Raw genomic sequence first — 13,682 nt, forward strand, 5'->3', positions numbered from 1 at the left:
GTTACTCACCCCACACGGTGATTAATCCAAGACCTTTTTCCTTGGGGCTGTTGCAGAAAAGTGTGCCGCAGCTGCAGGTGTCCTCGAGAAGAGCACCAGCGGGGTTCCTCGAGTGAGACGGGGGGTTCGTCGGGATTGGGACTGGGACTGGGCCCCGGCTCCCCGATGGCGATGGCGATGGCCTTTCAGGGCCCCGGATCAGCCGCAGGTGCCCCCGGCGTCCCTCCCGAGCCGTTCAAGAGCCCGGTTCAGGCGCCACCGCCACTACAGGACGCCCTTATGCATCATCAGAGGCACTCGCAGAGCGACGACGACAGCGGTTGTGCCCTGGAGGAGTACACGTGGGTCCCACCGGGTCTGCGTCCCGACCAGGTAATGTCAAGGGCCAGACAAACGCGGTCCCAAAATACGATGATCTATGCAATTACCTAGCGCATCGCGTCCCATCGAACGATGGACAGAGCGAGACTCGAAGGTCTCTCATCCGATGCTTCCGATAGTGAGAAACGTATTTTCATGAGAGTTCGTCCCAGTTGACTATTCATTACTTGGAACGTATATAATATAAGAGAACCGGATACCTCCTTGACGCTTCTCATACTTATACGGTTACTCGCATACCCAACGCACTCAGCATATTCACGCTCACGGAGTATATTACACAACCATTATCCTGGCCGGGTGTGCATCTTGCGTTGCCGGTACGCGGGTACATCTGCTCGAGATATTCAATGAGACAAGAATTTTGCATCTCATCCGTGAACCATGAGTGATAAAAATATCTTAGTCATGGATGGAACGACGTGGCTTCAGGTACCGAGAAGACAGCCAAGGGCATGTCGTTATTCGGCTATTTCCGTAAGAGATTCGCCTGTACACTTTTATCCAGACTGGAAAAAGCACGACTATAATCTAATATTGTGACAAGTCCACTTGTTTCCTAATCGTGATGTAGAGCAGGTGCGAGTATCGTTTGACTTGGCTAGTCTAGCTTCTGGATGACCGAACGACCGGACGACAGACGGATGTATTCTTAAATTGGCAGTCCTGGTCACGCAGCGTTGACTATGACTACGGCTGTCCTGGGTGAGAATCGCAGGTGCATTCCAGACCTTGAATTTTATAAACCACCTGTCCATTAATACATCCGTCTTGACGATGCGCGGCTAGGATAAGAGACAGGTGTTACGAACTTAGTAGCGCCAATCGAGAGTGAAGTTTTTATACGCTTCGCGACTGACGATGTTTCCTGGGCGAGGAGAAGTGGGGTAGATTTTCTAAATTTTCGTTTTCGAAAAGTGAAAAGAATGCTACTACGAGAGCGAAAACGAGGAGTAGAAAGAAGATGAGATGTCCGAGCTTACGGTGGAGATTAATTTGAAATTCTTACGGCAAATCGTGTAGCTGCTGTTGAACAGGTAGAAGCAGGTAACATATATACCTGACTGCGCGACGGACGCATAACAACACGGCAGGCACAGCGACAGGGTATAACTGAGAGTTATCGACGCGATTTAGTACGACAACCTGGCGCACTTTTATCGGGCATGGAGTCAGGTTGACTCTTGTTTAATTAGCAATGGATTCACGCAGGCGACGATATTTATAATCCAATAACAAAAACGCGGTGGAAAGAAAAATGAAGAAACAGAAAGAGAGTGAGAGAGAGAGACGAGAATACAGGTACACGGCCCTGTTTGACTTTAATCGAAACATCAATCTCCGAGTAATAGCTTCATCTATTTTACAGGAACCCGCGGGTTCGTCGCGTACACGTGTTATAGACAGAGAAGTTTTTCGTCGCGCAATAAATAATGAAAAATTGAAAATGGTCCGTCGCTACTTGGGCCCCCCATTAGCGGACGAAAAGCTGACCGTGATATTTAATTGGCCGGTTATTTCGACCCGGGGGACTTGGCTCGCACCCGGTTAATCACGAGCACGATTTTCGATCGATTAGCTCACATATGTGCGAGTGATTAATAGCACGAATCAATGCCGACCGCATGTTCACGTCTCCCTGTCTATGTTCCAGGTCCATCTCTACTTCAGCGCGTTACCAGAGGACAAAATACCGTACGTGGGAAGCATCGGTGAACGGGAACGCGTTAGGCAGCTTCTTCAACAGCTGCCACCCCACGACAACGAGGCTCGTTACTGCAGCGGCCTCTCCGAGGAGGAGAAAAGGGAACTGAGGGTGTTCGCGGCCCAGCGAAAACGCGAAGCCCTCGGCCGCGGTCACGTCAGCCAGCTCGAGAGGCCGCATGGGACCGGATGTCGCGAGTGCAGCAGGCCCATCGCCGCGGCAGAAATGGCCGTTGGGGCCTCGCGCGCAGGGCCCACTGCCCTCTGGCATCCCGCCTGCTTCGTCTGCTGCATATGCAGACAGCTCCTCGTTGACCTTATCTACTTCTGGAGGGACGGACGGCTCTACTGCGGACGCCACCACGCCGAGACCCTTAAGCCCAGGTGCTGTGCCTGCGACGAAATCATTCTCGCCGACGAGTGCACCGAGGCCGAGGGCAGGGCTTGGCACATGCGGCATTTCGCTTGTCTAGAGTGCGACAGACAGGTTCGTGGCTAAGAGGGTCAGGGGGTGAGTACGAGAAGACGGCTGACTTAGTGAGGGAATTTTTAGAATTCGATTGGGGTTTGTTTTATTCAAAACTTTGCAGATCAAGATTCATTTGCGTATCTTTTTATTGGTAGTCACACGTTTCGCGATACCCGTGATTGCATCAGAATTGTTTTAACCGATTTTTTTCGAATTTAGAGACAGTATTCTTGGATAGCTCATATCCTTTTTCCTTTACTCTTAATTTTTTCTAAGGAAAACCGTACAAATGCAGATCGATTCCCGTGTCGGTTTTCAGAAATAAATCCCAAAGGTTCACCCATTTTTAGTCGTCTACTCGTATACTATTCCCCGTTAAAACGGTTACACTCCTTCAGTGAGGATGATGCTAAAAAAACTCCAAAAAAAATATGTCCAGAAAAATAAGTTGACGTCAAAGTTTCATGAACTTTACCAAGTTTGTTTCTCAGTAAACCCAATTAATAAAAATCTATTTTTCCCTTGTCAAAGAAGTTCCTAATCCGCCAATATAAGAATACGTAGTAGAGTATTTTGAAAATTTGAAATCAGACATATTAATATCTGGCAACTGACCTGCATGATCTTGTCTTTCCAGCTGGGAGGTCAAAGGTACGTCATGAGGGAGGGCAGGCCCTACTGTCTCCACTGTTTCGACGCCTCTTTCGCCGAGTACTGTGACAGTTGCGGAGAACCGATCGGCGTCGACCAAGGTCAAATGTCCCACGAAGGTCAGCACTGGCACGCGACGGAGTCCTGCTTCTGTTGCGCCACATGTCGCACATCACTTTTGGGCAGACCCTTCCTACCCAGGCGGGGTGCCATCTACTGCAGCATTGCTTGCAGCAAAGGTGAACCACCGACAACCCCGAGCGACTCTTCTGCAGGACCTCCGCTTCCACCAACCTTTCCAAGGTAAGGTTTCCAAGTGGGATCGATTGTCAGAGAAAATCGCCGGATTAACGTAGGCGATTCCTGAAGCTGTTCCTCCATGTGGAAAACTTTGTGTTGAAATCACGTCGTCTAAAACACCATCAGTTACTAATTGTTAACATTGTGATTTTTCTCGATTTGTAATCTGTAAAAAATTATTAGTAGGATTAATGGACATGACTTAGAAAGACAGTGATGGTTCCATCAGTTTCTTTGAAACTGAAATGTTCCTCTAATTCCGATAACAGAAATTGCGATACTGTGGCGATGGTGAGATTATAGTAATCATTAGTACGTATTATCTAACCTGTATATATTATGAAACTTTTACGACGGTAGAGTTGAACATTACCATTAACCGATCAACGATTCCTCGGTAGCTCAGTAATTGGTGTGAACTGTTTCCGAGTAAATGGGCATGACGGTCCTCGTGGATAAATTCCACTGTTTAATATGTTTTTTAGCTACGCAGATAGCCAAGCTTTCGTACAGGTATACTATTTTACAACGGTCTTTCCGGCACGGTACGTAAAACGTCATGAGATACGATAATAACCGGTAGAATTTTGACCGTGAAATCGTGACTCGAACCGCACTTGCCTACATAATCGGTAATTGATTTGGCAGGACGTGAACCGAGGTTACATACCCCGTAATATTATTTCCGTATGTTTTCTAATTTTTTTTCCTCTCATCTTGCCGTCAGTAAGTACCATGAATCATCCCCTGGCGTTACTTGAACCATGGCACAGTAAAACCCTCGCCAAAAATGCACTCGTCTCTTCACTGAACTCGCGCGAGAATCTTCAATAGCAACCGTGGGTAACTTACCGACTGCCGGTAAGTCGGCAAGGCAGGCATCTGTACGCCGTCAGTATTGACCAAGGATGGGAAAATAACGGAGGGATTTATTCCGCCGCAGCGATTTCCACCGTCCTGCGGAACTCACCTTGTACGAAATTGTACGAAATTAAAATGTGACATCCATTTTTATCTCCCCCAGGTTGGTGAGGCGGCAGCCTCCACCTGCAAGTGAAGGGTCCTCCAGTCCTCCACCGCCTCCTGCCTCGAGACACACCCTCGGTTCACCCAGGAATTCACCCCGCATGCCAAGGAAGCACCAGCAGGCCTCCACCGCGTCCGTCGCGACGATGCCAACGCAGGCAATTCCGTCGCCGGTTGATTTTTCCGGCGACAGTCTCGGCTCGGGTGGATCGAGGCCTGGCGGTTTGGACAGGGTGCTTCTGGAGAGGAATCTCGAGAGGCTTTTACAGGAGAGAGGCTCGCTACCGGAAGAGACGCCGACGGAACTGGGAAGGTCCGACAAACCGATATTTGCAATAACTTGTACACGTAATTTCCGCTCTCCAGGCCTGTGAAGTCGAACAATGCACGGACCAAGCGTGAAGTTAACGCGCAGGAAATTACGGAGAGTCAGTTGTGCTCGATTGCTCGCGTTCTCATTTCACCATACTCGACTGCCGATTACGAAAAGTCATTTACATCGGACTTAAACAAATCGTTTCATGCAATTTTCGTTGATATACGTACCAATCTATCAAGTGATATTTATGGACTCAAATTTCCACCCGTGATTGCGAACCGCTTCAGTCCGGTACAGATGATTTTCAGTAGGATTTAAATCACAGTGAATCACACCAAGTCACTGGAAATAACAAAAAAATAGTTCACAGCCTGAAATACAACGAAAGTACGTGTATAAGATGATAGATAAACGAATAGAACTTTGATGAATTGAAAAGAATCAGCCCTTACGGCAAGACTTGCGGTGACTTCCAATGCTGGGAAATCGCTATCGCGTAATTTCACGTGATTCGCAACGATTTCCAATGAATTCAGTGGCGTTCTACGTTAGCTTGACCTCTTTATTTTAAAAAATATTTCATGGTCATTAAAGTTCCTTTGACCCCAAATTGCCAGTCTTATGACTTTCTCGAGTGAACGGGTCTTCGGTCAATCGCCGATGGGTGTAAATTGACCTATCGATAACGATTTTCAGACTGATGCAAGCCAGGGACAGAGAGCCTCTGCGCTACGCCCAGGGAACCGTTCCGGCTCACGCCTCCAGCATGCCGGAACTTCCGCCGCCGCCTCCGCACGTCAACGCGACCCTCAGTCCCACCGATCCACCGACTCCAACATCGAGAAGGGTCCGATTCCAGGGGGATGAATCCTCCGCGACGCCAAATGCCCCTCTGCCACCGACACCTCCGCCCCCAAATGTCCCTCGGTCGAGGAGTCTGCAGCCCGAAGAAGCGGCCAGTACTTCTTCATGGGGTGAGAATTTGAGCTGGGAATTTCAAGGGGCCGATATTTCGCAGATTTAATTGACGTCCATAAATTCGAAAGTCAGATGGTTAGACTTCGTTTTACGGAAAAGGGTCTGAGCTGCGGTTCGAATCGATGTGATTTTGTATTTCGTTAAAGCAGGCATTGCGAAAATCTCGGCTTTTCAGTTTTTGCAATAGCTGCTTGCTGAAATCTAACGAAATTCTAAATTCTATTCCATACCTTTCATTGACGATACTTCGACTTCCACGAGGCTTGCCAATCGGTCTCGTTGATAGAAATCATGCTCCGAAACTGGAAGAAAAATTCTCTTGGTTATTTTTTATGAAAGATTTTGAGAGCTTTACGATACCCGTTCGAAGATAATACAAATTCGAAATTCACCGTGTGTAAAGTCCGAGAAGAATAACATTGAATTTATAACATCGTATTATTTTGAGACAATTTATGTCGTAACATGTTTTTTGTTGGTTAATTATTCATCGCTAACCCAAGAATTGAATTGATTCGATCATATGTATTTTTTGTAGTATTTAAAAATCTCAGAGCTGAGGACAATTCATATGTTTAGACGTTGAGAAGCCCCGTGTTCACCATTTAATCTACACCTATAGTCTCGTCTTTTGCAAATCCGTGTTAACATTGCCACCGAAATAAACATTTCTGAGTTTGCAAAGCGAAGCCAAATTGGCACCGCAGCAAAATCCATCTTCCCAACATTTACAGAAGACATCGATCCGTGTTCAGTGCTCTTAAAACCTACACTGAGAAATTTTTAGTTCCGTTTACCGCTCAGTCCTTAACTATTTTCATTTTTTACCACAATCCAAAAATATACTTCTAGGTAGAAAATGAAAATTAGTTTTTTTTTTTAACGTAATTTTGGAATCTCGTTTAATTTCCAATATCTCTTGTAATATTTTCAGGCGGTATCGGTTCGAGGGTGAGAACGGAAGAGGAGGAGAGCTGCTGTTCGACTTGCAGCTCATCGAGTAGCTCGGACGAGGCATCGGCGTATGCTTTGCCACCCCGTCGAGCCTACGGTGGAGTGAGAATATCGTACGTGCCAAACGACGCCGTCGCCTGCGCCCGACGTCGGCAACCCCCGACGTCTCAGACGCATAAGGACGCCGAAAAGTGCGTCGTGTCCTGATCATTTCTCATTGATTTCTCACTCCGTGAATATAATTTCGATCGATCATACAGCCGAAAGTGATATAAGGAGAGAAGGTGTATCGACCCTTGAAAGTGACCGTGCCAATTAACGTGATTAAGGAATCAGTCGGAGTCTGAAATCAATGGACATAATATGTAATAACCTTAATCACAAGTATTATTCGACCTCTGCTTGCGCTAAATATTATACACTTTGTACCCATAATTTTCGAGGCAAGCAATATTGAAAGTGATTCAGATATATTACATACTTGTACCCTCGTTTTGGGGAAAGATTGGGCGAAAATTTTTATACGCAACTGTGTCGAGCAGCGGCTATATATATATAAAAAAAAAAAAAAAACTGTATTTAAGAAAAATAGTAAAACGGGTTTCGTTTTTAGATTTAATCAAAGCCGAAGAAATGATTAAAATAAAGTCTGAAATGTATAATACCTACATAATGCAGTTTCGAGTACAATATTTTGTTTAATTTATTATTGACAATAAAAAAAAAAAAAAAACGATTTGATTTTATCGTCGATCTTTCTACAATACATACGTATATATCTGTAGGAATCTAGGATATAGAATTTATCGCCTAGAAAGGTAGTTGAAGGAAGAGTTCCTATTGGCCATGAGGTTTATTTTTCAACGAAGAAAACGGTCGGTATATTCCAAAGAGTAAATCGTCCCATTAAACAATCTCGCATACTTGCTGAAAGAGTATTTATCCAATTTTTCTTTTCTCTTCGCTTTGTCTTTCACCTATTCAACGTCATTTAATATACTATTTCAATCATGCCTTTCGTACGTTGGCCACGGGAGAGTTTGTGTTCAAAATTGTCACATTACGTAAATGTAAAATTAACGCGAGAGAAGAAACTTATAGGTAAAACAAGTAGGTGTAAACACGTACAATGCAACACGTGTGCACGGCATAAATCTGTAAGTACAATATGCATACATCGAAACGAGCTGCGCTGAATTAAATGTGCTCGTATATTAACCTGTGTGTATGAATCACCTTATGCAAGGTAGCAACGAGTGGGGTATAAGGCACTCCGAGGTTCGGAAAGAAAACGTCCGAGAAGCCTTGGCACTCTTTTGCGCCATCCTGAATTCGATATTTTCCATACGTACTAATTGTAAGTCTGACGACCTTATACCCACCGGCTACCAGATGCGGCAGGATCGCTTTACGTAGCTAATAATCGCAATGTAAGAATATTAAATAACTAAAAGGAAAAAACGAAATCGTAAAAGAACAAAAGGAACTGACAATGTCAATGTAAAAGCGAAACTTCGTATATGAACACTGTAATACTCGTTAATTAATTAGCAGCCGACGGAAGGTTTCGCATGATAATTTTATTTTGTCGGACGAGCTATAAATTCTAAGAAATTTTTACATCATTCGATAACGATGCAACGCCACGTAATACAAGACTCTGTAATATCGTATCGGATACTTCATTTTTAACTTTAATTTCTGTTTTTTTTTTTTCCCCCTCTCGAGCTCCGTGTACATTATATTTTATAGCTTTAAGATGTTACAGCGAATAGTTAGACCCTGTGTATATATTGCCTTTTCACGATTTGTATAATAAAGTACAATTTATTATTATTTATTCCAAGCTCAAATCATATTATATACGTGTCCGCACCTTTACCCAGATACATTTTCATCGCAAGGCCGTATAACAGATTCCAACTGTGCGGCAAGACGCGGAAAGAAAAAAAAAACAAGAAAAAAAAAAGAAGAAGAAGAAGAAGAAAAAAAGGAAAGGAAAGGAAATGAAATAAACCAAAGAGAGAAAGAAAATAAAAGGGGATTGATCAATCGTCGATATCACAGAACTCGCGCGTTCTCATCATTAGACGCTTCGGCACGCAACCGAACGACTGCTGAATTTATTATGTCACATATTGAGGCCATTTGTATCGTTATAAAGTTACCACGAACACGCACTTCTGGCGTTAGACGATATTCCAAGGGCTCGCGTGTGTCGCACCGCCTTTGCCTTAGAATTAATACCCGCGATTATTTTTGGGTCAAACTTGCACGTAAGCTCTTGCGAAATTATAAATTAATGCCGAGTGAGACGTATTATCGGTGATTAAACGCTTGCGTTTCGACACAACGAAAGCAAATTCCATTCGACGGATTTATCGTATTACGCAGCTTGTGAATAATATCGTCCTTTTTCTATGCTTAACCCTTTTATGTATAAATTTTTTTTTCTTACATGCGATTCTCTTGGAATTATTCCACACGTGTGCTCCTCGGGTCACTGATTACGAATCTGAACTCGAAATTTGAAAATTCAAAATGGCGGACAAGCGAGAACAGCAAGGAAAATTTTGAAGTAATTCTGTAATATGTTTTGGTGTTTCTATTCTTCGTCGAAAAGTTTCAATAAATATTTCAGGTACAATATGGAAGCAAAAAGCTCGGCGCTTGTTACCGAAAAAGTTGTTTGATAAACAAGATGTAGAAAAAAGGTGGGAGACTGGGCGTATTAAAGGGTTGAGAACGGGTTTAGAAGGAACGACCGTTTCAAGTTTCGCCTGTTTATTGCAAAGAATGGAGTTTTGGAGTAAAAAACAATTAGCTTCCAAGATCGAGTACCCACATGCCTATGCATGTATTGCCGAGGTACGAAACGGGAGAATTATCTTTCCTGCGTATAATTACGGAACGGCCCTGGGTCGCAATAAAAAGTGAAACATAGCGGCAGCCTCTTCGCTACAAGGACAGCGGAAATGAGGAAGTGGTGACAGGCAGTAGTTTACGGTATTAGAAGGCAGATTAAAGACCGCCGTGGATGCAGGTGAGCTTTCACTTCGGCGAATAACGAATTGTTGTTGCTACTTTTCACGCCGATTGCTATAACTGCAGGAATGTAGTAAAGAAACAACGACTGGAGGTGTAACAATCGATGACGTCCATCTCCGGGCTACGTTGTGGTTTTTCATCCGTGGGAATTGAAGTTTGATAGATCTCATTATTTTCTGCCTTTGACAGAACAATATAATAACCCATTGTCTAGTGCGCTCAACTATATCCGTTCAGTTTCGCAATTATCTATTGTAAAGAAACTGCGGATGGAAATCATTCCTATTTATTTTCACTTTCGGCCAGTGTTTGAATCCTTGATATTATAATTTCGAGGATGAATTAAGTCTCGATCGAAAGTTGGGCTGAAGAGAGAAAAAAAAAAAAAAAAAAAACAGCAAACTATTCGAAATATGGCAATGTTAATTGCGCAAATGACGGTTGACGGGATTGAAAAAAGTTATGTAAATCCTTGTTATGCGACGGATACGAATTTGATATAAAATAAAATATCAACTATTTCAGAAAAGGTTAAATAATTTCAAACTTCAAAATGATTAAACTCTGCTCCTTTTAACCCGATTTTATTGTTTTTGAAATTATTTGCTGAATAAGGTAATATTGAAGAAATCTCACATTGCAGTGTAGTTATAACGGGTGAATTTAATTATTGACGAACATCGGCTTTATCATTCTTAGACAAATTCGTTTTGATCGACTTTGGATATTGTAAAATTTTCATCAGGCGGCATCTAGAGATTCCTGTAACGAATAACATAATCCCAAAAGAATATTATCGGGTTAAAAATACCAAAGTTTGATTATTTTGAACGTTCTAATTATCAAAGTATTTTCAGAAACTATAACCGATATCTCTAATGCAGCTTTTCTTGTTCGAGATTTCTCAGATTCGTTTTCACTGCACAGTAGAAATGTCATTTGAAAATTTACATTCCTGAAGATTTCCCAAACAGTTTTGCCCAATTCTTAACTTCCATTCCGGTGGATTAATCCTTAACTCTTTGAGTCATGGTAGTAATTATTCTTACCACCTATTTTATATCCATATTTTGTATACTTAGAAAACTTTCAAAACATATTTCTTTACAGTTCTCTGCTATTTCTGATAGAATACTAATAGGTTTTCAATACTCGAGAGTAATTGTTGCGATAAAATGCAAGTTATTATTGTTAGAAGCAAATTGATTGAAAAAAATCGTGCATAATTCATTTCCGAGAAAATTACCCCTCTACACGTATACATGTTTTATACAAATTATAAGTTCTTAGGCACGCCGATTATGAGTCTGAAGTCGGATTTTGAAAATTCAAGATGGCGGATCTAACGTGGCGGATGAAAATCGAAAATTCGCTCGAATCCGGAGAAAAAACTCTATCCGGGAGTTTTCGTGGTGGCTGATTACGAATTGGAAATCAGATTTTCAAAATTCATTATGACGAATCCAATTACCGACCTCAAAAACCCTTGCCTAGAGTTTTTTGACCGTATTCGATCAACTTTAAAATTTTCGTCCGCCATGCTGGATCCTCCATCTTGAATTTTTGAAGTCTGATTTCAGATTAGTAATCAACGACCCCAAAAACCACAGAATACTATCTTGCTACAAAAGTCTACCGCAGCACAAAAACGTTTAACTCAAAGGGTTAAGCTCAAGACGTCCCCACCAATAATAATTATATTCATTCCTTCTTTATCCCGCTCACGATTTTCCTCGGTTCTCCAATAAACGGGGAAGGAAGGTCTCCGCACGTTCCGCGTAGAATACAATAGACAAAGAACGAGTGGTTAAAACGCATCAAAGTTTCTACGGCACATCCGGATGCGAGCCGAATGTCAATGGCGTTTCCGTGTGTGACTAACGACGCCTAAGACAAAGTCGTCTTTGGCCAATTGGAGTCGACGGAGAGACAAAAAGTTACAGCTACCGGTGGAGGTACAAGGGCTTCTGATTCTTTGTTTGGACAACGGAGGCGGCGGGCAGAACACGCCCGATGATTAGCCACACGGGACTTTGCATCCCGATGAGCCAATGCAGCGTGGGTTCAGCTTTGGCTGCACGCCGTGCCTTATAAGAAGCGAGGAAAGTCTCGGGGAGGAATCGAAATAAGTTGTAATCGAGAAATTCGAGCCTCGTACCGCCCAGTAAAGCCGAATTATTCCGGGGATCAATCTGCCAATATTGAACGTCGTAAAATAGCGAACACCGCAGCTTATCAGGATTTTCCTGTCAGCTTTTCCTCCTGAGAGGATGTCTCGGATTTTACTAGGCAACCTTTTCGAGGCCCGTAGGTTTGATCCCCAGTTTTTTCTACGTTCCTCGGTGCGAAACTTTGAGCAGAAAATTACGCGCCACAATCAAACTTGAATAATGCTGATATTTCTTCGCCTGTACATTGAAATTTCGTCGTCACTGGGATGTGTTTTTGTTTTTACTACCGATTCATTTGACTTTGGAAGATATTCAACGTTGTTACATCAAAATATCAGACTGCTTTCAATTTAATGAGATTCGCAAAATTAACAAGTGTGGTCGAAAAATGTCTCTGCAACTTTCGACGTCTAGAAAATATGATTGTTTTTACGAGGAATTGATTCGAGAGAAAGATTTGCATTCGGTTCTTGATTCTTCTTCAAACCAAGACGATGAAATTTCTCTAACATTGATCGATTTGAACGGATCACGAGATTGATTTTAAATTCATTTTTCACCGTCTTTATCAGGAAAGTTACCAATCGCGGTAGATCAAAGAATTATTTTTCACTACTTTCGAATAAAATAACGGTAAAATATTGCGAATTGAAAGTGGTATAATTAATGAGTTTCTTAATATATTCACAGCTGTGAACGTAATTTCTCTCATCTAAACCACGAGGATAGTCTCAGCTTGTAATGATTCCCAGTAAACGAAAAAATATTGAAACATGTTGAATTAGAATCGTTTTGATGGCTGTCACTGCGCATCTCACAAGAAAATGGATTATATGGCCGAAAAATCAATCCGATTTAATCGTTATATTGCTTTTAATATGCGTCAACGGATTTGAAGATTTTCCATTTGCATTCTCTAACATACAAATCCGTATCCATTGCATCTATTTCTATTCCATTCTTTTGTACAAATCGAAATTTCAACTCACCTCGAACAAAGTTTAATACGTCTCGAACATCAGCGCTTTTATCGTTTTCCATTGGACTATTTCTTTTCTAATCCATTTTAAACCGCGACGAAAGACGCCGAATATTTTCGCATTACGCGGCAGGTTTACTCGATAATTTCGAATTGACAAACAGGAAAATGAATCCATTTTCTCCGTTTCAATCTGTTTTCGTTTACTGGAATCGATAAAATTGAAACGAATCGAAGGCTGATAATCGTTGATGTAATCACCGAATCGTTTTTCAGATTCATTACTTGCGATTCTGTCTAATCGATTACGCAAACAGCACAGCTCAACTCTTGTGACATTTAAACGTTCCGCGCGTCCCGTGTGTGATAAAAAAAAATAAAAATGTCGAAATGTTACGTAACAATAAGGGAAGAGATCATAACCGAACGAAACGCGGGAAAACGTCAAGACGGCAATTCCGATTATGTGTGTATAATACGCTATTACATGCCTCGAATGAATGTCTGAAAGCGAGATGAAAGTCTCGTGGGTTTTTAATCATTTTTGTGAAATGCGTATAATTTCTAACAAGCAAACGTTCCGCACTACCCGCCGAAATACTCGTCTGCTCAAGGATTTGCGTAATCGTGCAAGAATAACACCGAAGTGTCGTGAAAATTAAAAAAAAAAAATAAAATAAAACACTTGCATCCGTAAAATAA

The 13,682-nt window shown here is 42.3% G+C and overlaps 1 protein-coding gene and 1 long non-coding RNA gene across 10 annotated transcripts in view; one reads left to right on the plus strand and one right to left on the minus strand.

Moving 5' to 3' along the window:
• The window catches only part of LOC124183004 (protein prickle-like), a 113,529-nt gene extending 106,091 nt beyond the window's left edge, over window positions 1–7,438 (plus strand). For all 9 annotated transcript variants that reach the window (XM_046570924.1, XM_046570923.1, XM_046570928.1 and 6 more), the window contains 6 exons: window positions 57–372; window positions 2,036–2,572; window positions 3,192–3,508; window positions 4,530–4,844; window positions 5,547–5,824; window positions 6,763–7,438. In XM_046570924.1, the coding sequence (XP_046426880.1) occupies window positions 57–372; window positions 2,036–2,572; window positions 3,192–3,508; window positions 4,530–4,844; window positions 5,547–5,824; window positions 6,763–6,989 (1,990 nt within the window). In that variant the 3' untranslated portion in view covers window positions 6,990–7,438. The remainder of the gene's footprint in view (window positions 1–56; window positions 373–2,035; window positions 2,573–3,191; window positions 3,509–4,529; window positions 4,845–5,546; window positions 5,825–6,762) is intronic.
• On the minus strand, window positions 3,503–5,618 carry LOC124183011. The gene is made up of 3 exons (XR_006870913.1): window positions 5,303–5,618; window positions 5,078–5,192; window positions 3,503–3,616 (listed from the first exon to the last, which is right to left on the minus strand). It is a non-coding gene; the product is annotated as an uncharacterized LOC124183011 (long non-coding RNA).
• Window positions 7,439–13,682: the final 6,244 nt, after the last annotated feature.

Source organism: Neodiprion fabricii, chromosome 5 (genome assembly GCF_021155785.1).
Source record: "Neodiprion fabricii isolate iyNeoFabr1 chromosome 5, iyNeoFabr1.1, whole genome shotgun sequence".
Classification (NCBI taxonomy): domain Eukaryota; kingdom Metazoa; phylum Arthropoda; class Insecta; order Hymenoptera; family Diprionidae; genus Neodiprion; species Neodiprion fabricii.